The 26,499-nt window shown below is 31.8% G+C and overlaps 1 protein-coding gene and 2 non-coding genes across 3 annotated transcripts; 2 read left to right on the top strand and 1 right to left on the bottom strand.

The window, feature by feature from the left end:
* Positions 1 to 44: 44 nt before the first annotated feature.
* LOC132727681 (WD repeat-containing protein 31-like) lies at positions 45 to 18,850 on the bottom strand. Its single transcript, XM_060713248.1, has 10 exons — positions 18,693 to 18,850; positions 17,140 to 17,329; positions 12,288 to 12,362; positions 11,517 to 11,658; positions 9,386 to 9,486; positions 6,616 to 6,686; positions 5,725 to 5,866; positions 4,427 to 4,580; positions 2,537 to 2,606; positions 45 to 1,013 (listed from the first exon to the last, which is right to left on the bottom strand). Exons 1-10 carry the CDS (start codon positions 18,731 to 18,733, stop codon positions 926 to 928), a joined length of 1,074 nt encoding a protein of 357 aa, XP_060569231.1. The 5' UTR covers positions 18,734 to 18,850; the 3' UTR covers positions 45 to 925.
* On the top strand, positions 18,234 to 18,306 carry Trnat-ggu (transfer RNA threonine (anticodon GGU)). The gene has a single exon. It is a non-coding gene; the product is annotated as a tRNA-Thr (tRNA).
* Trnat-ggu (transfer RNA threonine (anticodon GGU)) lies at positions 18,484 to 18,556 on the top strand. The gene has a single exon. It is a non-coding gene; the product is annotated as a tRNA-Thr (tRNA).
* Positions 18,851 to 26,499: the final 7,649 nt, after the last annotated feature.

Genomic DNA, 26,499 nt, shown 5'->3' with positions numbered 1-26,499 from the left:
AGGCGTGCTGCTTTAAAGAAGTCACTCTTAACACAGTTTCAATCATACTATAAACTTTAATATTTACTTAGTAAATATAGTTAACAAGCAGTTATAAAGTAATCAACTAAGTAACAAACATACTAGTACCTACATTGTAATGATCACTATGATCACAACGAGTGATATAATATTTCTTTTTAAAGACTCACTATGCCTCAGAAATGCTTTTTTCTCTTTCTCAAAAGCTTTTAATTTTGTTGTACTTATATATATAAGTCTCCAAAACGTTATTTATTGGCCAGTTACCTGAACCATCTTTTTCACCTGTTACTTTTTGGCAATAAGAGCAGTTATGATGAATTAGTATTTGGTATGGAAGTCAAAATACAACATGCACTTTGTTCACATTCTGCTACTTTTATGATAAATTATTTCACATGTATCACTACTTTCTTCAGGTAAAAGCATGTAACATTTTTAAAACCATTATTTAATCATTATAAAAATTAAAATTCATGTTTGCCCTTTCTGAAAAAGTAAATATTTTTTTGTTTCTGAGGCATAATGTGCCTTTAAATAAAATACATTATACATGTACATATTTTTTAAACACATAAACACTTTAAATGGAATGTAAGGTAAACATTTTAATGGAATGTAAAATAGAAAAAAGCAAAAAAATTTTTTGATATGTTTTGACTTTTGGCAACAAAAACAGAGATTCAAACCACAAACTAGAGGCATAAACACAACAAAATCCGGAAAAAAAGGTCACAGCAAATTAACACATTGTACATAAAACCACACACAATACTTCTTGAAAGCGTTCTGGAGCACCACTTAACTACACACTTTTAGTGCCTGTTTCCTACACACTTCCAATGGAAATTTACAACATGTGCTTTATAAGCGCTTTATTGGCACTTTTATTGGCAGTGTTGATTTAAAATGATGAGCGCTGTAATAGGGAACCGTCTTGGACAGATAAATTAAGTTCATGGATGCCTGTATTAAAACTGGACACACATATACTGAAAAGAAAGAACATAGCATATTTATCCTCATGTCATTACAATCAATGATAAACTAGAAATGTGTCCATAGGACACGGATGCCCCCACACGCCACTGTTCTGTCAATCTTATGACTCTAGGTCAAATATTTTTTGGACTACATGTGCCACAAGTTGAAAACTAAAAATCAACAAAGGGCCATAATTCTGTTAAATTTGGTTGCAGCAAAAATTCCTTACTTTAAAACCATCTACACATTAAGGTTGTTCATCCCTGGAAGTTTAAGCAAAATCTGCCATTTGGTTTAAGAGGAGTTGCATTCACAAAATTTCTACATAGTATATAGTGAAAAATCAACAAAGGGCCATAATTCTGTAAAATTTGGTCGCAGCAAAAATTCCTTCCTTTACTACCATCTACACCTTAAGATTGTTCATCCCTGTAAGTTTAAGCAAAATCTGCCACCCAGTTTAAGAGGAGTTGCGTTCATAAAATTTCTACATAGTATATAGTGAAAAAATCAACAAAGGGCCATAATTCTGTAAAATTTGGTCGCAGCAAAAATTCCTTCCTTTACTACCATCTACACCTTAAGGTTGTTTATCCCTGTAAGTCTAAGCAAAACCTGCCATCCAGTTTAAGAGGAGTTGCGTTCACAAAATTTCTACATAGTATATAGTGAAAAAATCAACAAAGGTCCATAATTCTGTTAAATTTGGTCGCAGCAAAAATTCCTTCCTTTACTACCATCTACACATTAAGGTTGTTCATCCCTGTAAGTTTAAGCAAAATCTGCCTCCCGGTTTAAGAGGAGTTGCGTTCACAAAATTTCTACAAAGTATCTAGGGAAAAAATCAACAAAGGGCCATAATTCTGTTACATTTGGTCACAGCAAAAATTCCTTCCTTTACTACCATCTACACATTAAGGTTGTTCATCCCTGTAAGTTTAAGCAAAATCTGCCTCCCGGTTTTAGAGGAGTTGCGTTCACAAGATTTCGGGACGTACGGACGGACGGACGGACTGACGGACTGACGGACGGACGGACAAGTGCAACGCTATATGCACCCACATTGTGGGGGCATAAAAATTACATAACCTTATTACTTGAAAAGTTTCATTTTGTTTTTGGTTTTACGGTGCACCAACACAATTTAGGTCATATGGAGCTCAAACAGGAAAGATGATTTTGGATAACCCCGGATGTTACAAACTTTAAGTAACACCACAGGTCAAAACCAGCTCATCTGCTGCACCTAGGAGATCCATAGACTTCAGTAATTTGAACCTATTTAGTTGTCTCTTACGTTCACAAAGGGATAATTGGTGACTGCAATTCTGGTGCCTCAACCCTTAAAGGCAATCCCTCAGCAACAAGGTGGTCAGATTATGGAAACAGCATACTTTACCATATATAAATATCATAAAAAAATATTTCATAAAATATGAAGTTTTAAACCCTTTAATACATTTTTACCAATCCTACCTAGTTGAATTACAAGATTAATAACTTATGAAAATATTTCACACAACAAAATTACCTGTTATCTTCATAAGCTATTAGGGATGTTAAAGGTCCTGATCCACTTATTGTGCACCGTGCTATACAGTCTGTAATAAACCAATACTTTTTAAATGAACAATTTTATGCTGGATTTGTGTTCATATAAAAAAGGAAATTTGTATTAAAAAACAAAAAAACAACAAAAAAACAATAACAAAAAAACAGTCAAAACAACACATTGACCATTGTTAATGCATAAAAATCAATAGCTATCTGTTAAACCATATTTCCATATGTTTGTTTGTGAGAACACTAACTTCACTATTTCTATGAAAACATCTATAAAGTCTATATAAATACAAAATCTTGCATGAGGAAAAGTTGTCATTGTATTCTTTGATAAAAGTCATCACACCATTAAAAAAAAATAACAAGAGCCCGGTTTGAGCCGGGTGATGCTCCCCGATAGGTTTTGGACCCAGGAAAGTACACCTCTTGTAGTTTCAGAGTTATGTCCCTGGGAAAAGTTCAAAGTGCAATAATTCCAAAATTAGGCAAGGCAGAATTACTGTTCTTGCACTGCACTTCTAATCAATGTGATCTATCAACCTACAAAGTTTCTTGATGATATCTTTTATGATTTCCGAGTAATGTCCCGGACAACTTCAAAAAAGTAAAAATAAACAAAGGGCAATAACTCCAGAATTAGGCAAGTCAGAGTTATGATTCTTGTGCACTGCACATCTACTCATTGAGATATATCTACCTACAAAGTTTCATGTTGATATCTCTTATAGTTTTACAGCTATGTCCTTGACAAGATTTTTCTCAAAGGGGAAATAATTCAAAAATGAGGCTTAACAGAGTTATGGTTCTTTTGCACTGCACCTCTACTCAATGAGATCTATCTACCTACAATGTTTCATCTTGATAACTCTTATAGTTTTAGAATTATGTTCTGGACAAAGTTCAAAGTGTTAAAATTAACAAAGGGCAATAACTCCAAAATTAGGACAAAAAGAGTTATTGTTCTTATGCACTGCACATCTACCCATTTAGATCTATTCACCTACAAAGTTTCATGTTGATATCTCTTGTAGTTTTAGAGTTATGCCCCGGACAAGATATTTCTATAAGTGGAGATAATTAAAAAACCGGGCAAAATAGAGTTATGGATCTTTGACACTGCACTCCCCCTCAATGCCCTCTACCACTGTATGAAGTTTCAACAAATTATCTCCAGAGGTTTTCAAGTTATGCTCCGGACAAGACAACGGACGGACGGACAAGGCGCCAACTATATGTTCCCCGGAAATTTTTCGAGGAGCATAAAAATATGTAATTATAATAAGTTGGTTTAAACTGTTAAAGTCATAAGGCACTTTTTTGGCTTTATTTGTAAAGCAAGACATAAGGAGCCCCTCCATGCATTATTTCAGGCAGACACCAAGAAGAACCATCTGCATTTGCAAACTATCTGGACTTGAACCTAAATTTGTGAACCTAAAAAAGGCTTTTGGCCATAGAATATCATAGAAGTTTAAATTAAAGCTGCATGCCTCCAGAAGAGCCAAACTATTTCAAGATAAACTTGAGAAAAATGAACTATAATGTTTGGAAAAGTAAAAAGATTTAAGTGATAATTTACATGTAATGGGCAATTAATGACTTTTATTAATTGATTCCATATTTCTACTGCATGTCTTACGTAGTTAGGGCTATTTTTGCATATACTGAGCTCTTTTAAGTAATTTTGTTGGATTGTAAGTGTTGTTTGCATTGTGTAATTAACTTTCTTTGTTCATTTCACAAAACATGTATTTCACATTTTCAAGTTTTTTTGTGAAAATAAGTATGAATCTGGAGGCTTGCAGCTTTATAATATTCCATGTTAAATACATCCAATATTGTCAAAACACTACCATACCATTAGTATTTTGGTCCCAGACTCTGACAGAACAGTCTCTAGATGATGTAGCTATAAGGTCCCTCTCTTGATTCGGCAGGAATATACAACATTCTATAGCTTCTGTATGCCCCTTAAACTCCTTCACAATCTTCAACTCTCTTAGATCCCATAACTAAATGATGAATATGAAAATATTATAAATATTAGGCAACTATCTGATGAAAATGAAAATAAATATAAAATAAATATCAGGTAAATATCAGGTAAATATCAGGTAACTGCTGTAATTCTCCAAGATTTTTCACTATGTACAGCAAAATATTGAAATATTTCAAAGTTTGAAACAAAAACAAGAGCACAGCATGATGTTTTAATGCTAATCTGTTAAAAATTCTAAGTTAAAAAGAGGCACAACTCCAAAATACTGCTTTTCAGATTTATACCCCCTGTGTAACAACTGGACCTTGTTAAGATAAGCAAAACTTTTTTGTTATGAAAAAATTATAGTAAAAATGTGTTAAAAATTACTGTCTTGAATTCAAATAACTGAACAAAAAGTAAATAGATCCAAGTTACTACAAACTGAGTCTACAAGCCATACTACAAAATAAAATCCAGATGGAATATGACTGTTAAATCACATTGCAAATGACCTATTTACACAACAATAAACAGGTTTTGAGGGTCAACAAGAGCGATCAGTGATCACATGTGTCGCCTCATGATGGCAAATTTCATGTTGGGACAAGTTTTGTGACAAGACGGACAGACAGATGGACAGTGCACAACTAGATTTGGTACTGATCATTCCTGTAAAGTTTGGATAAAATTGCACCAGTAGTTTATGAGGAGTAGTGCAGACAAGCTTTTGTGTATCTGGCAACACACAGAAAAAAAACACCTTTTTATCAAAGGGCCATAACTCGGCCAAAAATCATTCAACTGGAAAACTCGTGCAATATGCGCAAGGAGTTGAGCTACAGATCGATTCTGTAAAGTTTCATTGAAATTGCATAAGTGGTATAAGATAAATAGTCTGGACAAACTTTAAAAATAAAAATTATTAAAGGGCCATAACTCTGATAAAAATCATTGAACCGGAAAATGCTGACAATATGCACAACAAGACTTGGTGCTGATCATTCCTGTAAAGTTTGGATGAAATTGCACCAGTAGTTTATGAGGCATAGTCTGGACAAGTTTTGTGTTGGACGGACGGACAGACAGACGTAGAGGCGACACAAAAAGGGGTGCAATGTCAATAAAATGAGACAAAACTATGTAGATTCAATTTTAAAACCTGAAAATATATCTACCGTAGCTTCACAACCATTGCCACCGAAACCATTACTACACGTGAGACAGTAGTTACCATCCGCACTGACATCACAACTCATCTGTATATACTGTTTCCGTGGAAACGTGTGTGCGACATACATTGTTCGTGTATCAAACAACCTGGAAAACAGAAAAAGAGGGTGAAAATATTTGTTGTTCATTTACAATAAAAAATAAAACAGAATTTGATAAGTCACATTGCTATAATCACCATCAACTATAAATGTTTGTTTGTTTCATTTTACGCCTTTTTCCAACAGTATTTCAGTCATATAGGCGGGTAGTTTACTAACCATCGTTCCTGGAGAGTTACACCAGTACTAGACTACCTTCCTCTAGGCTAAAATACCAAAGCATCCCCCTGGGATCGAACCCACGCCTGTAGAGAGGTAACTGGATAAAAAGTCATCGACTCTAACCCCTCGACCACGGAGGCGGTACACGTATTTCTATATGCATAAACAATAAATAAAACATGTATGCAGATTTTTATGCTATTAAAATACAGGTCTGTGATTGCTGCCTTTATCTTTGAAAAGTTGTAAAAATATTTTTAAACCATAGCTATTGAGTAAAATACAGCAAAAACATGGCAACTGAGCAAAATATTTTTAAACCATGGCCACTGAGTAAAATACTGTTAAAACATGGTGACTAAGCGAAATATTTTTAAACCATGACAAACGAGTCAATAAAAAGAGTAAAACCATGGCAATTGAGTGAAATACTGTAAAACCATGACAATAGTGTAAAATACAGTAACACTATGGGATAAAGACACAGTTCTTGTTAATGTATAATACAAAGAAAAATAATTACTCCAGTTTCTATGTTACATAGCTATCTCACATGACTAAATACTGAGGTACCTACCTGACTCCTTATCTTCCCCTGTTTGCACGAGTAAATGTGAATCTGGAACAAACTTCACATCTGTGACCTTGAAATTAGAAATAAAAGCTCATGAAAGTATAAATCTTAATGAAAAAAGGGCTACAACTCTGTCAAAATCTAAGCTAGAGTGATAGACCTCAAGTGGTGACCTCCTATTATGCTTTCAACACTTCCCCTTAGGTCTTAAGTTGTTCTGGAGATGATTAAATGATTAAACATTTAAAAACACCTGAACCTACAGTGTATGCTCCAGACAAAACCGTTCTTTCATTATGAAATAAACTCAAATAAGAAAAATCCTAAAAAACTTTGGAAAAACTTGAAAAACCTATCAGGCAAAACAAATGTTCAACAAAATTCTTACATAAATGATGAGAATGGTTTACCGATAACTGATCCAAAATTAACAGCAGAAACCTTTAATACTTTCTTTGCAAGTGTATTTGAAAAAGCTGAAAATGTATCAGAAGGGATTATCATATGAATTGAAAACTGCTCTACAAGAATCGGTTAAATCCAAAATTTCAAATCAGTCAAATAAAATATGAAATACCCTTTGTTGACTTAAGCTATGTAAATCAGAAACTCAATAGTCTAGACGCCACAAAAGCAACAGGCCTAGATGGTATTGGTGCAAAATTCCTAAAAACAGCAGCTGATGTCATAAGTAAAACCTCTATGTAGTATTATTAAATCTAAGCATAGAAAGTGAAAATTTCCAAATAACTCAGCTAAAAACAGTCAAAGGTAACACCAAATTTACAAAAAAGGACCAAAGGGAGACAAAAAATAATTACAGACCAATTTCAGTACTTCCCTTATCTCTAAAATAATTGAAAAACATGTATCAGACCACTTAAAAGCTCTATTTAGAAACAAACCATTTACTTTACACTGCTCAATCAGGTTTCAGGGCACATCATTCATGTTGAGACAGCTCTTACAAATATAATTGATAATTGGATCAGCGCTCTGAATGATGGCAAACTTGTCGGAAACTGTTTTTCTAGACTTTCCAAAAGCCTTTGATTTAGTAAACCACCAAATTCTTCTAGAAAAACTACCTTTCTATAATTTCTCTTCACATACTATAGATTGGATAAGATCTTATCTATCAGACAGGTCACAAAAAGTCAATGTGTCTGGTGTTTTATCTGAACCAGCTGAAGTTGTCTCAGGAGTGCCTCAGGGCTCAGTCCTTTGGGCCCCTACTATTTTTGATATACATAAATGACATCCATCTTCATGTTAAACAGTCAACTACCGATATGTTTGCAGACGACACTTCCCTTACTTCTACTGGAAGTACTTTAACGGAAATGAATTATAATCTTCAAACTGATCTTGATAGTGTTAGCACATGGTGTAGGCAAAATGCAATGATATTAAAATGCACAAAAAACTAAGGCCATAAATTTTCTCTTTAAAAAATACTAAAATCAAAAAATACTGCTTCATCTACTCTGCACCTTCAAAACAAAGAGATAGAATTTACAGACACTGAAAAACTGCTAGGAGTCCAGGTTGACAAAAATCTTAAATGGAAAACACAAATTCAAAAATATTATTAAAAAATGCAATTCACAGCTCTATTTGCTTCTTAGAAATCAAAACAGTACCTTGATCTCCACTCCAGAAAACTCTTTTTTAATGCTTATATTTTGCCACATATTGACTACTGTTGCACTATTTGGGGAAACTGCAGTAGTGAAATTACTTTCGCAAATTGTGAACTTTCAAAAAAGAGCTGCAAGAATTATTTTAGACAAAAGTTTTGATACCCCATCAAATATTCTATTTAAAGAATTAAAATTGGATGTCCTTTGATCAAAGAATTATGTACAAAAAGGCAATCCTCATGTATAAATCTATAAATGAACCATTCCTTTCCTATTTATATTGAAAAATAAATTCCAAACAATAACTGACAAACATGACTTTAACTTAAGATCTATACAAAATGAAAAACTAACTGCTACCCAAACCAAAAACAGAATTTTTTAGAAAATCTTTTAATTACTCTGGTCCTGTGGTATGGAACAGCATACCAATCCATATTCGAAATTCTGATACCCTGAGGAAATTTCAATCCTCCTATATCCAAGTGGCAATTTTGTAACTAATTGTTTGTACATTATTGTTTCAAAAAAACATATTACTTTCCATGCTGAAGTTATGAAAATGTCACTTCTCTATGTAAGAAGAAAAAATTGTTTACTTATTTATTGTATTGGTATGATGTTTAATGTACATATTTATGTTGTCTAAATGTTGATTGTATTTTATGTTGTGTTGTATATACTGAGGCCCGCATGGAAGATCGGGAAACTGAATGTGTTAGCCTCATAAAATAAAGTCGTTACTTACTTACTTACTTACTTACTTACTCATACCCCATTATCTATCATACCAATCTGAATATACTCCTCATTTTTCTGTCCGAGATTTTGTCCAGTTTTAGTCCAGTGACTCTTGTTATTTTTATATTTTTATTTTTTTGGTCAACAGTCACGGCTATACATGAACCAAATGAATTCACATAACTGTGCTTTATTTGAAATAATGAACACTTTTCTGCAGAAGTATGCATTATCTGAGATACTGCACTGTGCATTATTACCAATAAAGAATGTCACTAGCATAAAACAGCCGAGAAAAAGCCACGTCATGCGATAATTTCCAATATCGAAGCCTATTTTTTTTTTAAATTTACTTTTATATTTATTGTAGTGGACAAGAGCTTACTAGATTTCTGGAGGTCTTATTTTCCCTCAGGCAATTTCCACTTTCAACATCCCATAACTTGATGGTATTGTCTCGTGAACCAGTGCATAATAAACTATTTTCTGAAAGGTAAAATAAGGTCAAGTCAAAACATTTTATTTATAAATTATTTACAATGAAAATATTCTTGTCCGCTATGATAACTAAAATAAACTATTTTCTGAAAGGTAAAATGTGGTAGTAACAAAACATTTTATTTATTACTTAAAATTTTGTTTGTTTGTTTAATTGAGTTTTACGTCACACCGACACAGTATAGATTAAATGGTGACGTTCCAGCTTTAATGATGGAGGAAGACCTCAGATGCCCTTTCGTGCATTATTTCAGGCACAAACGGGCACCTGAGTAGAACCACCGACATTCCGTAAGCTAGCTGGATAGCTTCCTCACATGAAAGAATCCAAAGTCCCTGTCGGGATTCAAACCCACAGCAGTGAGGGGCAAGTGGTTTGGAGTCAACACCCTTAACCTGTCAAACACCCCAACACTTCCAGCATATACATTTTGTTACTCATAAGGATTTGTTTATTAAAGCAAATTTCAAATAAAAAATTTTTTTCCAATGGCATTTAAATATTTTCTTTCTAGTTTATAATGATGGTATACTAATTTTTCTTCTAGTTATGTTAAGTTGTTTCTGGTTCAGAAAGAAATTCAAATGTACTTTTATAACAGAGTATTATTTCTGAATAAAATATTCCATACAGTTATTTATATTCACTATTTATCAATCAATGAACAATAGGACTAAACATAATTTTTTTTTTTGTGCTGATAGGCCAAGTTCGAAACAAACAATTATAACTGTTGGTATAAAAACATAACTATTCTTAGTGCTTGATAGTAAAACAAAAGCCTGGATTATGTAAAATTTTCTTAGTTCAAAAATGGCCATAATTTTGTCAAAATCTATGTTAGAGTTTTGAACCTTGATCAGCAACCTCATATTGTGCTTTCAATAAGTGTGTGAAGTTTCAAACTACAGTCAACTCTCGTTATCTCGACATCGCTTTTCTCGATATTTCGTTATCTCGATGAAATTTTGAAAGTCCCGATTTTCTTCCTTCTTTATCTATATTAAAAATATTTGTTTATCTCGATATTATTATTTCGATATTTTCAGTATCTCGATGTAAAATTTCAGCCCCAACAGTTATTTTCACACAATTATCCTTTGTTTATCTCGACTTAAACTTTTCTTTCGTCTGTTCCCTTCAGACGTGTGAAAAACACAAACTAAACGATAATTGCTCAATAGCATGTGTCATAATGATGATTATGTTTGTAACAAGTTTAGCTGTTTTTATAAAAGTTAATCTATTTAGCGTGTTGATTGACTTATGTCCAAAATGAGTGAATTTTACGTTCTTTATAAATATTCGAACACTGTATTAATTCATTATGTTTTTAAATGTAAATGAAAATTAATTATGAAAGTATAGAAACGCTATCGTTGCAATATTGTTTCGCAACATCACCACCAAATCAATCAGCGGTCGAACAATCGCGAGAAAGACCCGATAAATAATCAGGGAGGATATCCGGATCAACCACCCTTAAAAAATGTTTTCACTATATTGGAATATTACTGAGTAAACCTCATTGTGTTTTTTATCACAGACACCCGTATTTCCGCTGGTAAACATCCGATAATGTTACTTTGTTAAATATTGGCTAGGCCTACGAAAACAAGACTTGGGGATATCATAGTTTATTTGACATAAGGTATGCACATGTCTTTTGTAAAAATCGGTTTCTGTCTTATTCAAACCCTAATATGTTTATCTCGACATTTCGTTATCTCGATATTTTTTGGACGGTCCCGATGACTTCGAGATAACGAGAGTCGACTGTATTCCCTTCAGTACTTTTTGAGCTTACATGCAAAAACTTAACCTAAGGTAAGTGTGACGCGGACACCTGTGATGAGTACAATAGCTCTCCCTATTCTTTGAATAAGCGAGCTAAAAACCTGAAATTCTTGTTTAAGGGTACCTATGTAGGCAGATGTGCATGTATGTGTAAGTGTGCAAAAAACCTATACTTTAATTAAAGTGTGCCTCTGTATGCTAATGTGCCTGAACAACATACCTTTATTAAGATGAATTGCTGACACAACTAAATCATGGCCGTCATATTCTCGCATGGGGCTGGCATTACCTCGTTTCCATAGTTTCACTGTTCTATCTCTAGATGCACTAAATATACCTTGACATTGTAAACCATAGTACACCTGGAGAAATTTTATAAGAATACAAAATAAATTAAATTAAACATATTTTCTGTTGTTTGCTTTTTATGCCAATTTTAATATAATGTACATTTTATTTTTTATCATATCTCGGCAGTTGATCAACCAAACTGGCGAGTCTGGATAACTAACCAGTTAATGTCAATTTCCCTGCAAGTGACCGACTTCTAATCAACCATGATTTCTGAATCAATTGACAGAGACAAATGACTATTAGACTCAATGTCAGAAATCAACTTTCTCAAAAAAAAAATGGTCTCACCTGAGGATTGTACCAGCGGCCCCTGGATTACAAATCAGATGTTCGTGGGTGGACCCCATATTTTGTTTAGAAACAGATAAAATATTCTTTAGTCATTATGTACTGCTCATTGTGTTAGAGCCAAAAAATCCAAAAACTTTACATATGATAATTGTAAATATATACAGAAGAATTAAAATTCACATTAATTCTCAATCACTTTCAAGAATTCATTTCTTGGCCAATATGTTAATTAATACATGTAGCTTCTGGTCTGTTTGAAATCAACATGTGCTATTATCAAATGATAAACACTTTTGTTTTATTGCTTTAAACCTTTCCAGTTTTGCTTCAATTTTTCATAAATCACCTTGGTTATCTCCCTTGAATGCCCAGTCCACCTGTCTTCCAGACGATGATTATGATAATCATACAGTGACACAGTCTACAATAAACATCAAGCATAGAACCAGACTAAAGACACATCAAGAACATCATACCATGGTTAACATATTGTACATGCTTTGTTTTTATTTGATACATACAAAGGGAAATGGATTAATATCTTTAAAATCCAAAGTGCTGAAAGTGAAAGGCTAACTTCATTTTTTTCACGTATCATGTGATAATGATAATGCTAAATTTACAAAAATTAGGCCAACACATCATAGGTTAGTAAAATATCTGTCCCTATTCTTTAGATAGTCAAAGTAAAAAAATAACTTGTTTAATATTGAATTCTGCTTAAGGGGCATTTAAGGAAGTCTGCACACTTTCTAGTACTATACGCAACAGACTCACTGCAAAACTTTCAATTTTGCCATTTTAGATGTTCTTTAGGGACTTTTTTGTTGTAAAATATATTGTCAACCTTATAATCTTCCCTTCAGAAGCATACTTGTATTAGAAAGCCAAAAAATTGTTCATACTTTTGTTTTACGTAATAATTTTATATTATAAATTATATGAAATTATTATAGGAATTGTTTTATAAGTAATTTTTTTTTATATACATGTATATATTATAAATTGCTTTAAATTTGTTTTTTAATATATTGTAATAATATAATTATAATAATTAAATATTTTTTGTATGTATAATTATGTTTAATTTGTTATTTTATGAAATATTTTACAACATTATATATTATTGCTTTATATGTGTGTTTTCATTTACTTTAAACATTTCTACATTTCAAACTTTGGAAACCAAAGTCATAAAGCAGGGGGGAATTATTAGAAAGCCAAAAAATTGTCCATACTCTTGTATTACGTAATAATTTCATATCATAAATCATATGAAATTATTATAGAAATTGTTTTATAAGTAATCTTTTTTTTATATACATGTATATATTATGAGTTGCTTTAAATTTGTTTTTCAATATATTGTAATAATATAATTATAATAATTAAATATTTCTTGTATGTATAATTATGTTTAATTTGTCATTTTATGAAATATTTTATTATAGTTTTGAACTAGAAATGTGTCCATAGGACACGGGTGCCCCCACCGCGCCACTGTTCTGTCAATCTTTTTACTAAGTCAAGGGAAATAACTCTACAAATACTGGAAAAATCCACAAGCGAAACCCCAGATGCAAATCTAAAAATATGCTGAGCAACCTGCCTATAAGGTTTAATGACTATGTCAAATCCTTTTTGAGAAACTTGCGACTTAAGTTGAAAATTGCAAAAATTTTCTAAGTGAAGGGCAATAACTCTAAAAATACTAAATAAATCCAGACGAAAATACCTGGTACACAACTGCACATGCTGATCAATATTCCTGTAAAGTTACATGACTCTAGGTCAAATACTTTTTGAGTTACGTGTGACACATGTTGAAAATTGCAAAATTTTACTAACTCAAGGGCAATAACTCTGAAAATACTAAAAATATCCAGACGAAAATACCCAGATGCACAACTACACATGCTGATCAACATTCCTGTAAAGTTTCATGACTTTAGGTCAAATACTTTTTGAGTTACGTGCGACACAAGTTGAAAATTGCAAAATTTTACTAAGTCAAGGGCAATAACTCTGAAAATACTAAAAATATCCAGACGAAAATACCCAGGTGCACAACTACACATGCTGATCAACATTCCTGTAAAGTTTCATGACTCTAGGTCAAATACTTTTTGAGTTACGTGCGACACAAGTTGAAAATTGCAAAATTTTACTAAGTCAAGGGCAATAACTCTGAAAATACTAAAAATATCCAGACGAAAATACCCAGGTGCACAACTACACATGCTGATCAACATTCCTGTAAAGTTTCATGACTCTAGGTCAAATAATTTTTGAGTTACGTGCGACACAAGTTGAAAATTGCAAAATTTTACTAAGTCAAGGGCAATAACTCTGAAAATACTAAAAATATCCAGACGAAAATACCCAGGTGCACAACTACACATGCTGATCAACATTCCTGTAAAGTTTCATGACTCTAGGTCAAATACTTTTTGAGTTACGTGCGACACAAAAGTGAACGGACGGACGGACGGACAAGGGTAAATCTAAATCACAAAAATTACTTAACTGTACATTTCAAACTTTAATAATTTGTAATTGTTCTTTATTTCTTAAAATCTTGTAAATTTTTTACATAACTCTTTTTTAACACTAAAGTAAAGACAAGCTGTTAGGCTTTTAGCAAGTTTTTTAACCATAAAACATCTTAATTAACACAATTAAATGTAAATACTTTAGTTTGTATTAAATCTTTGTCCAAATGTCTGTGTGATTAAGCAACAGGAACAAGGGTGCTAAAGTAACAAACTAAGTAAATTACCTTCTGGACAAAGTGATAATCTATCATGTAAAAATTTCCTTTTTCTTTGTTTGGTTAATTAAGCCATATTGTTTGCAAATATATGTTTATTTCAAATTTGCATTCAGGCCACCGGCCCATACACATGTATACATAAAATATATATATATATTTATAAACACAATAGCATAATGACATTACAGCTAGTTAGGATAATATAACATCGCATAATATACAGATTTACATAGAGTTGTATGAAGTACAATGACATGTTGTCAGAGCAGCATTTTAGCCAATTTTCACAAAACATATAATCATGTAATAAGATTTAGCAACTGACATAAAGACATTTAAGATAAAGATTCATTTCGCAGTTTAAATGCATAATATAAAAACATTGATAAGTTTCGTATTGTCTCAACACTTTTGCATGACATTAATAAGTTAAATTTATGATTATTTGGATGTTCCCAATACTTATTTGGTATAAATTGTTGACGTAGATTATTATATAAAGGACATTTTAACAGAAAATGAAATTCGCATTCAATTTCATATCGACAGTGTATACAAAAACGGATTTCCCCTGGAATACCAATATGTCTTCCTTTCTCTATCATCAATTGATGAGAAGATGACCTAAAAGCAGCAAGACTACTCCTAAATTTCAATATATCTATACAGTCCAGGTATTTTTCAAAATTAATATTACATTTAAAATTTCTATAGAATACTAGCTTTCTGTTTTCTAAACACTCACTGTTCCAATTTTGCATGTACTGATCTTTTAATCTATTTACATAAAGGGTAAGGAATAAGTTTGCATTTTCAACCTTTTGTTGTTCTCAAATATAGCCAAAACTATTCTTATAGAGATTTAATCGTAGAGTTGTCACCCAATTTTTATAACCTAGTTCATCTAACCGTTTAAGCATAAAACAACTTTTTTTAACATATCTCTCATCATCCATATATAAAATCCGTATCCAAAATTTAATACATCTTTTTGTTGCATATATATACATTGGGTATCTTCCACAATCTCCCATTACAACTGCATTACACGACTTTAAAGAAATATTCATAAATCTCTTACATGCATATATTTGAACACGTTCTATACAATCCCTAACTTCAAGTCCCCATATTTCTGACCCATATAACAAAACAGGACATATTTTTGAGTCAAAAATTTTAAAATAAGATTAACCTGACATTGGTAAAAGATTATACATATTTTTTAAAAGGATAACTAATACTTTTTTTGCTTTTAAAGCTAAATTTTCAGACATTTTATACAATGATAATTTACTAGTGAAATTTAAACCCACATAGGTAAAGGCATTTACTGTTTCAATAAGGTTATCATTATAAAACCATTTTTCTCGTTTAGATAGGTGACCTCTGTTTTTAAAAACAACAATTTTCGTTTTTTCAACATTTACATTAAGTTTCCACTCTAAACAATAAAAACATATGGTGCTAAAAGCCTTGTAGGGCTCAATGTCATAATCTACCTGTATAAAAGTCAAGACGAAAGTTAGCAAGTCACATATCAAAATTGTGACTGCTAAATAAAGTTAAAATTAGTTCTTAACTATCGTCTTACTTTTATATAGGTAAGTCCTCTTTTATTATTCTTTTCTTGTTTAAAGTAAATTTTTCATTTCAATTAATAAATGCTACAATAAACTCTTGTTTGTAGCAATATTAAATAGTAAATGTTTTTGTACATAAATATAATGAACATAATTTTTGTATATTCTATTATTTCTTTTAAAAAAATTTTTCAAGTTACTTTAATATCATACATGAAGATATATTTGTTTCAAGTAATTCAATTTACTAACTCTTTTTAATATACTTAAACATAAGGTTTTTAAAAAAATGTTCATACTTAATATTAAGCTTTTAATTTTTGTAAGTCAATCATTATAATCTTATCTTCATGAATGCTTTCCCTTAGTACTTCTTACTTGTTAAGCAAGTGTTTAAATAAAACAGCTTTTCCCCAAAATTAGTTGTTTTTAAAAAGTATAAATTGTTCTATTAATATAAACAAATTTCCCAATAAAATAGTATTTCAATCAATTTGTTTTAAAGCTTAAATAATGTTCATTTATTATGTACAATAATAGTTAATTAGTTTATTTTGTTTTAACTTTATGTTATTTCAATCTTCTCTGTTTAATATACATAATTACATATGCATTAAAATTGTATTATTTTAATATTAATACACATTATGCGTAATACTGTATATACACATATCAAAATTGTGACTGCTAAATAAAGTTAAAATTATTTCTTAAACTATCGTCTTACTTTTATATAAAAATACAGGTTAAAAAGTAACGCCCCAACAACCACGGCGTCACACTTGTGCACAATTTATATCATAAAAGCCTTTCGACCCACTAAAATTTTAACCATACAGTACCTTGTCCTTACTACCTGCTAAACAGAGTCCAGGTTGTATTTTGGCAAGGCTGACAACAGCCTCGGAATGTATGGCTTCACCAGTTGGCTGCTGTTGATATGTGTTAGACACATGTCTATTCATTCTAGCATACGATTTGTCTTCCCTGTGTGCTCCAGCTGTATCTAGGCTATCAAATCCACTTTGAGTACTGCAAAATGATGTGATTGATATCTTCTAAGAGGTGAAAATGACCAAGTGATTAAGGTATCTCAGGTTTATGACTGACTGGATGAATAGATAGCACCGCACTGAGCTATAGTTGCTAACAGTTTTTATATTATGTCCCATGTATATCATCTGTTTTAAAATATTACGGCTGAAAATATCTAATTGGCTGCTTGATTGAGGTCAGTCCTTTTTAACAGTCAACTTGTTTTTCTATCTTATTTTTTTACAAAAAGCTAGGTCAAATATCACTCTTATTGGCCTCATTTTCAGGTCTGTTTTCGGCAAGATATTACAGTATTACTCAGACAACTCAGAATGACGCTTAATCAGCTACGGGTTTACCAACAAAATAAATTATTAATTTGTCTGCCCTTTGTAAACAATTTGATGCATGGAAACTTTAAATCTAAGACATTTTTTTTCAGCATTACATGAGTTTATAAATAAAATAAATTGAAAGTTACCTCCCTTTCAATTTCCAGTGTTCATAATCATTCAACAGACAGGATGACTGAATTTTTTAAAACTTTTCGAGAAAGTTCATCAATTCAGATGCCTTCTCTTCGAACACACATATTTAAAATATGTGAGCAACTTTAGAGGAAATAGGGAGACGCGTGTTCCATAATTATGAGATCAATAATAATAGATTTATCGTTACTCATTATAACTTGCATTTACAAGACCAGTTTTACTATCCTGATTGTTTACTTTCAATTTTAATTCACATTACATTTTAATGCACCTGTAAAATTTTACATGCATTTTTCAAGTTTAACATTTTCGACAAACAGAAAGGTCATTATGTGGAAGAATATCATGTCACATAAAACAAATGTCACGGTTCAGAACTGTTCACTATTTAGGGGAGAAGATGTGTAAGCGGCCGGATAGCTCAGTCGGTAGAGCCGCGGAATGGTATTCCGAAGGTCCCGGGTTCGAGTCCCGGTCAGGCTGCACATTTTTCTCACCCTGTGACATTTGGCGCCCAACGGGGGACCGTGACTGATATAGCTCAGAGTTTAATTTACATTGCTCTGTAACTCTGTGAAATTCGAGGACGAATTTCAATATAGCAGGGGAGTATGTCACGGTTCAGAACTGTTCACTATTTAGGGGAGAAGATGTGTAAGCGGCCGGATAGCTCAGTCGGTAGAGCCGCGGAACGGTATTCCGAAGGTCCCGGGTTCGATTCCCGGTCAGGCTGCACATTTTTCTCACCCTGTGACACAAATAATTTACCGTATGACTCATTTTAAACTAACAGCTGACTAAGCTCTATCTGCTATCATGTATAAAACAACTACAAGTCTACAGAAATGTTAAAAATGACGACGTCTTACTTTTGCTTTGGATGCTTTGATTTGCTAAATAATTTTCCCATTGCAAATCAATGTCTTAATGAGGTAACATCGGATTGGCACATCGATTTGTCCTTTATTCACAAAGCAGTTTTTGTACCAACATGTAAACAAATAAACGGTGTAATGGTATTATAATCCAACAAGATTTTTTCAGTAGGCTACAGACCACTAATTTTCGTTCACGCGTAAAGCAGCACGCGTCCAGATTCATCCAAGCTAATTTTCATGAAATTCTGAAAATGTATCTTAAAGTAAAATATTGAGAAATAAACAAAGAAAGTAATTGACACATTGCAACCGGCATTTGTTATCCACGTATACCAAAAAAGAGGTCAAAATATGCAAAAATAGTCCCTATACTGCGTTAGTAATGCAGTAGAAATATGCCATGCCCCGTGTTCACAAAGAAAAGATCAGGATCAAGATCAGGTGATCCTAATTTTTTTTCATTGTTTTATAAAACTAAAATTGATTGTATTATGCTAGAATAAATGGTACATATTCGAATTATAAAAAATTGCTTATTTGCAAAGAAACCAACCTATATATATTTTGGGATAAAATCAACTATAATAACTAAATAAACAAATACAAAAATAATCGGATCAAAATGAGGATCAATTTTAGGATCAAGATCAAAATTTGGATCAACTATAAAATGCCATTTTCTTGTAAAAATAACAATAGTAAATTTACTCTAAACTTTCATAAACATGCTATTTTTAGTCCAGTTTTATCAACTTAATATTGAAAATTTAATCTATGATGATAAATAATAGAGAATATTTGAGTTTTTAAATTTGATCCTGATCCTTAAATTTAATCTTTGTGAACACGGGTCATGGTGATTAAAACTGGAAACAACAGTCATTATATAATTGCACATAAAATATAAATTATCACTAGAATCTTTAATCTGTTTACTTTTCTTAAAACTTTGGTACAGTTATTCCAAGTTTTATTTTCTTGAAATATTTTGGCTCATCTGGAGGCATTCAGATTTAACCTCTTTTTAGCGGTATATTACAGTAAGTTATAGTTATGCTTAGCCAAGGTAAACATGTAACGGTATAGGTCCTACTGTTTAAACTGCCCATTTTTCTTATTTACAGAAAATTACATGAATGTATACTGGACATCAATATGGTGGCCTATTTGTGCCATAAAGCATTTTCGGTCCGCGGGGCGCCTGGCGGAAACACGAAAATACGAGTCATCATTTTGCGTCCCGCGGAGCGAAAGTACGACACAATGTTTACTTTGTCGTATTTTTATGTTTTCGTCTGGCGCCCCGGAAATGACTTTGCGGAGTATCGATGTACGAGTATTATGTGCTTTCCGGTACGATTGAAAAAAGATATTTCATCACTGAAAAGCACAAGTTTTCTGATAATATGAATTTATTATAAATAGGTCATCTTTAGTATCTTATTGTTCTGTTATTGTCGACAGACTTTGATTGAATTAATTAATATGACTTGTATTTGTACCGTCATAGTACATATGTTACATGGGCGATAAACATTTATGTTTTTGTCGAATAAAATATTGAATTTAATACATACATGTTACAAACTATTAAAGTTTACTGTTTGATAATTAAACACGTAGTCATTGAATATTACAAAGTGATAGCTATATCAACAAGTGGAAATAAGCAATTATACGCTCCCTTCGCAGCTCACTGAATACACTCACCTTACTTCAGACAGTGGGCGATAGTGGAACATTCGACCGATGCGCAGGAGAGTAGCCATATATGACGTTAGAGATGATCAAATATTAATTAAGTTATGATCCAAAAAATTCAAAGACAGAATAAAAAACTTAAATCAAAATTTTAGACCAAAGGGGAAAGAACACTTTAAATATAGGTAGTAAAGTTATGACGGGATAGATATATCATATACAAAACGTAATACCTTTTATGTCTTGTTTTGATGAAAATTTAAGTAAATATTTTGCATTTACATTGTTTATGTTAAGAGAACAATGACATAAACTATGAACTTTATTTCTCCCCCTCTGCTTTTATCATGGCTTGGGACATGCTAGTTACTAGAACTAGGCAGCGTTGGAAGAAGTTTAGTTTGATAGTTTGTATAATCGCAAAGACCCTGTTTCACTTCAATATACTGGATGGTTTGAGTCCACACAGAATCGCTACACTTCTCCCCCATCCAGTGGCAAGACAGTTTCTATGGTAAATGTCACTTTAGTGTCCATACACGTGTAATTCCGGAATTCAATGTTCAACATCGATTATATTTCTCGTCCGTCATGAAGAATCATTCCTGTGACCATATCATTCATAGTGAAATACATTGTATACAAGTATTTACTGAGAAAAATATTTATTTCATTATATAAAGTTTTTAGTTTAAACATAATTATTTTAACTCGATTGCGAATCAAATTTTGCTGTCGGGATTACAGAATTTATTAATTAACAATGAAAATGACCAACAATTATCTATATAATACATTGGTCACATAAATTTACCTGCATAGTTTGATTCTTGCTATCGTATGTGTGGATATTCAGTATAATGCTCAAATTAGCCAGCAGTATTTCCTGTGAATCCCTGTTGTGCTCTGTTGGGATAATAAAATTTCATAATTAGCTTTTAGATAATTCATCGATGTTTTGATTGCCAACTACAGTAAAGATATATATATATCAAAGTTAGGTGAGAATCCAAGCACTTGTATAATATATTTGAGCCATGTTCATGTGTATTAAAGAAACCTACAATCTCATTTCAGCAATAAAAATTAAAAAAAATATTTTTGTTAATTATGCCCTTTCTAGTCATTCCGAGCTTTCTCATTGCATTTTAGCCCTTGAAATTAAACTTCCAGCTTTTCTCAAATTTGTCTTATAACTCACATTTGTCTTATAAACATCCAACTTATAAATTCTTGCAGGATATTTCTGTGAGATATATGAAGGGCGCATTGCGCCTCAAATGAATGTAATGATTTTATTCTTCTGTAGGAAAATATCGTATTGATGGTGTCCTACCATGAGTTACAAAGGGTAGTTCAGGTATTTTGCCAATGAGTTACTTTTTGAAACTAAAAACTTTTAAAAATGAAAAGTGTACGATCTTTAAGGCTTAATGGGCCTTTGAATTTCTTAAATGCCATTTTTTTGAGTTTATTGAGTTTATAATGGAAGAATATTATAATAATCGTTAGAACAGCGTTTGTTTAATGTTTAGCTTTTAAAAAATTAAAAACGGTCAACCAATAATACGTTGAAGTACTTTGATTATGCTCAGAAGCTTGGAGTCAAGAGAAAGGGATATATTAAAGAAATATTGGTATGTCACAACTGTTAGACAAAGAATAACTTACATATTTTTTTCATTCTTCATAAAGATCTTTTTTAATAAAAATGATAAAAAACTACATATTTATTTTGTTTTATTAATCTGTATTCATGTGTTGTGTAAATGAAATCATCTTTTGTCAAGATTTTAAGACGCAATAAACTTTATCATAGAAATACTCAAGAATAACACATTATAATATCATATAAACTTACCTCATCAACCTCAGGTAATCTTTACTGACACAGCATATCTAATTCCTTGACCATGCTCAGATCTACAAATAGTAACCTTTTTAAGCAAAAATGCTCTGATAAAGTGTTAATAAAGCATCATAGATAGTTTAGTGCGTACAGCTTTTATAACCACTTCTTAAAAGAACATTAATGATTTAACCATCAGCTTGAATATACCTTAGGAATTAAATTTGATTTTTTCAATCTTTACTAAACCTTAAATTAATTCACATTACCAATTAATTTTCGTCAAAAATTCTTTTTAATTAAATTACAATTTGCAGATTTGTTAGGGGTTTTATCTATTTATATTTTATGACAATTCAACACAAAAAGTCATACATACGAGTATGCAGGATGTTTCTTTTTCTGCCGTCAACACAAAGTTACTAATTCGTTTCAGTCACCAAGTCACATCTCCAGCTCCTTTATGAAAAACGGTTAAATAAATATATAGGCAATGATCATAAAAGAGAATAAATCTTTATTGTTTAAAAAAATTAACTTTTACAAGTTTTAACATAGTTTAATATATTTTTTATCTTGAAATAATTAAAAAAAAACTGTTATCATAGTCTTATCATTTCGGGCCCATTCACTTTAAATATTTTCATGATTTGAACTACATGAAATACCTGGAAGATTAAAGTAGAAATAATTTCTAACAAGACACCATATCCACCTCTCTCAACAATGAAACAACTTCAAGTCTGGTACAGAGGTGTAGAAAGCTGCCCCAAACACGAAACCTTCTTGCGAGTAAATAAGTGCCGGTCCTCTCGAAAGAATCGTGACCAGTCTTGATCAACTTCAACGGTGCTTGCCAAGTCCTTGAATCAGGCATGCTTGAATATCATAGAAGCTGAATAAGAAGAAACAAAGTCGAAAAACTAATTATCTCCTACTCTTGAACATTAAACAATTTATGACTATGTAGGACAAAATACTTCTGTTTAAATTAAAATTTAGAACTGAAAAAAAACAACAGTTATTGTGAATTATAGAAAACTATACTCTAATCCATTTTATTTTTACAACAGTATCGTTTGTTGCATGTAAAATTTCGTTCAAAATTTTACCTCCATCCGTTATGAAATTTGTTCTTTGGATCAAAAACATCTTCTTTTGACATATACCACTACTAGTAAGCAACCTCATGGGGATGAATCCAACCATCTGCATTCTCATATCTCAAAACATGTCACAACATTGGAGGCTTATCAGTTGAAAGATTATATGATCAAAGGGAATGGATAATAATGAACAGCATTTACATCGTGCTAATATAATATCAAAATATTCTACGGACAATCACCTGGCGTCTTCTTTCATCAATAAAGAGACTACTGAACATCTAACTAGCAACTAACAACTCTTTCAAATGCATTCAAATCGTATCATATCATCATGAAACATTTGGACATACACTCGTACAAAATGAAGTATTTATAGGAGATAGTTGGCAAACGAAACATAAGAAAATAACTTTATTAAGACAGAGGTGATGAAAATATTATGACGCATATTTAACAACCGCAATATTAAAGAATATTTTGTTAAGATGGGAGAAATGTGATTGAAACAATCAATATATAACATTTAAATACATTTCGACAAATATTAGACAGCATATTTTAATTAAAAGTACCATATGTTTACAATTAAGCGAAAAATAACCGACGACCCGCGTAGCCAGGACATCGCAACGGAAAATATCATGACACATCTAAAGAATTCTAATAGAATTAAAGGGGAACCATACAATATTGTTTGGAAGGACATAATTGTAATTTATATATACATGTTAGTAACACTGGAAATATCTTTTTAATCAAATATTAAACAACATATTCTAATTACAACACAAATACAAAATGTTTACATTTTAAGCGAAAGATTAATCGACTACCCGCGTAGCCAGAACATCGCAACTAAAATTATTATGACACTTATTTGACAACTGGAATATAGCAAAATAGAAATAAAAGGCACACAGTATTTTTTTTGGATGGGAGTAATTGTAATTTAATTATAATACATGTTAGAAATACATTTTGAATACATATTAGACAACAACAAAAGTACAATATGTTTACATTTAAGCGAAAAATAACCGACTTCCCGCGTGGCCAGGACATCGCAAATGAAATTTTAATGACATATATTTAACAACTGGAAAGCAACAAAATAGAAATAGGGGACACAAATAATTTTTTTTGATGGAAGTTATGTTGATTTAAACATAAAATTTAGTAACATTAGAAATGCGTTTTAACAAATATTAGACCATAGAAAATAATTACGACACACGTACAATACGTTTACATTTAGAGCAAAAATACATGACGTCCCGCATAGTCAGAACATCGGAACGGAAAATATTAGGACACATATTTGACAACCGCAATATTAAAAGAAATACAGGACACTAATAATATTTTACGTGGATGAGAGAAACTTGACCGAGACATACAAATTAGTAACATTAGAAATACAATTTAACAAATATTATAACATACAAGTACCATATGTTTACATTCTAGCGAAAAATAACCGACAACGCGTAGCCAGGACATCGCAACGGAAAATATTATGACACAGGTTGGACAATTTGAAACCAGAATTGTAATAGAATTAAATGACACATACAGTAATTTATTGGATGGAAGTAATTGGAATATACAGGTTAGTAACATTGGAAATTCCTTTTTAAAACAAATATTAACAGATTTTAATTACAGCACAATATGTTTAGAATTTAACGGCCCGCTTGACCAGGAAATCGCAACTGATACATGTATTATGACACATATTTGACAATCGGAAAACAGCAAATAGAAAAAAGGGGCATACAGTATTTTATTTGGGAGAAATTGTATTTTAAATATGAATGTTAATACATTGGAAATACATATTTTAACAACTATTAGACAACAGGTTATAACGACAACAATAGTACAACATTTTAACATTTAAAGTAACAATCCACAGTGAAACACGTGGCCAGGACATCAGAACGGAATAAAGTCCAACACACCGGGACTCTGGAAGAATCGGTACCAGTCTTGATCCAGTTCATGGAGTCTGCAAAGTCCTTCATTGCTCCAGTAGTCACAGCTCTTATGCAACATGGGAACTCTCCAACATTATTTGCAAATGTGTCCCTAAATGCAATAATATAGAGAAAGGCCGGTGGCAATTATATCAATATGTAAATATTTACTTAAACCATGTTATCTAAAACCTTTTAAACCCACCATATTACAATTTATTTCATATGGGGAAATTCCAGCTCTTTAGATGTGCGCCTAAGTGCAATATTTCAGGCAAGGGGTTGCACCGGAGTAGAACCATTAAATTTCCATTTCCTAGCTAACTAGACAACCTATATTTGATAATTCCTATCATCTGTAAAATATACCTTATTGAAATTATTACTTATTTATTGAATAAACCTTTCAAATATATATTAACTTAATGAAATATTCAATAAAAGAACAAACTTTATTTCTCCTTCGATGCTGGCCTGTCTCAAGAATAACAATGCCATTTACATAATACACAATTTACCAATGCTCCATCATGCAACTTCCCAAGACAAACTTTTCACGAATGTTACACAACCATCCACATTTCGACATTATCCACCAATGACCACCGTCACAACGTTGGACACCAATCTAGCATTCATTGTTCAAGGGTTTACTGAAAGGTCACTAGGGTTAACAGAACAACATTCAAATCGCAAAATGTGAACATTTACTTTAAACCAATCTTTTTAAAATTTAACTAGTTACAAATTATATTTCTTTTTAAGACATATGGCGACATTCAAACTACATTGGTAAATGAAAAATTGCCGTTATATGTATTGTTTCTAACAAGTGTAGATATTTAAGTAAAACCACCGAAGAGTCATAAAGTAGCTTGCAAGTCAAACTACAATTAACAAAGCCATGAGAATTTCCTCGTCCAAGCAAAAGTCTAGCCCATCTTACAAAAAGGAAATAGCAATAATTATATCGACATATTATTTGATTTGACAGGTTTTCGAACCGTCTTATGAACATAACTATGACTCATTATCTTTCACAATACACCGTGTCTATCTCTCTCCACACTGAAACAACTTCCAATCTTACAAATCTGCCGGCACAGAGGTGTAAAAAGCAGCCCCAAACACGTCTGCTTCTTGCGCGTATATCAGCACCGGGA

This window comes from Ruditapes philippinarum, unplaced genomic scaffold, assembly GCF_026571515.1.
Source record: "Ruditapes philippinarum isolate M1 unplaced genomic scaffold, ASM2657151v2 ctg3267_1_1_1_1, whole genome shotgun sequence".
NCBI classification, from domain to species: Eukaryota; Metazoa; Mollusca; class Bivalvia; order Venerida; family Veneridae; genus Ruditapes; species Ruditapes philippinarum.
This window is presented reverse-complemented; position numbering and strand designations above follow the sequence as displayed.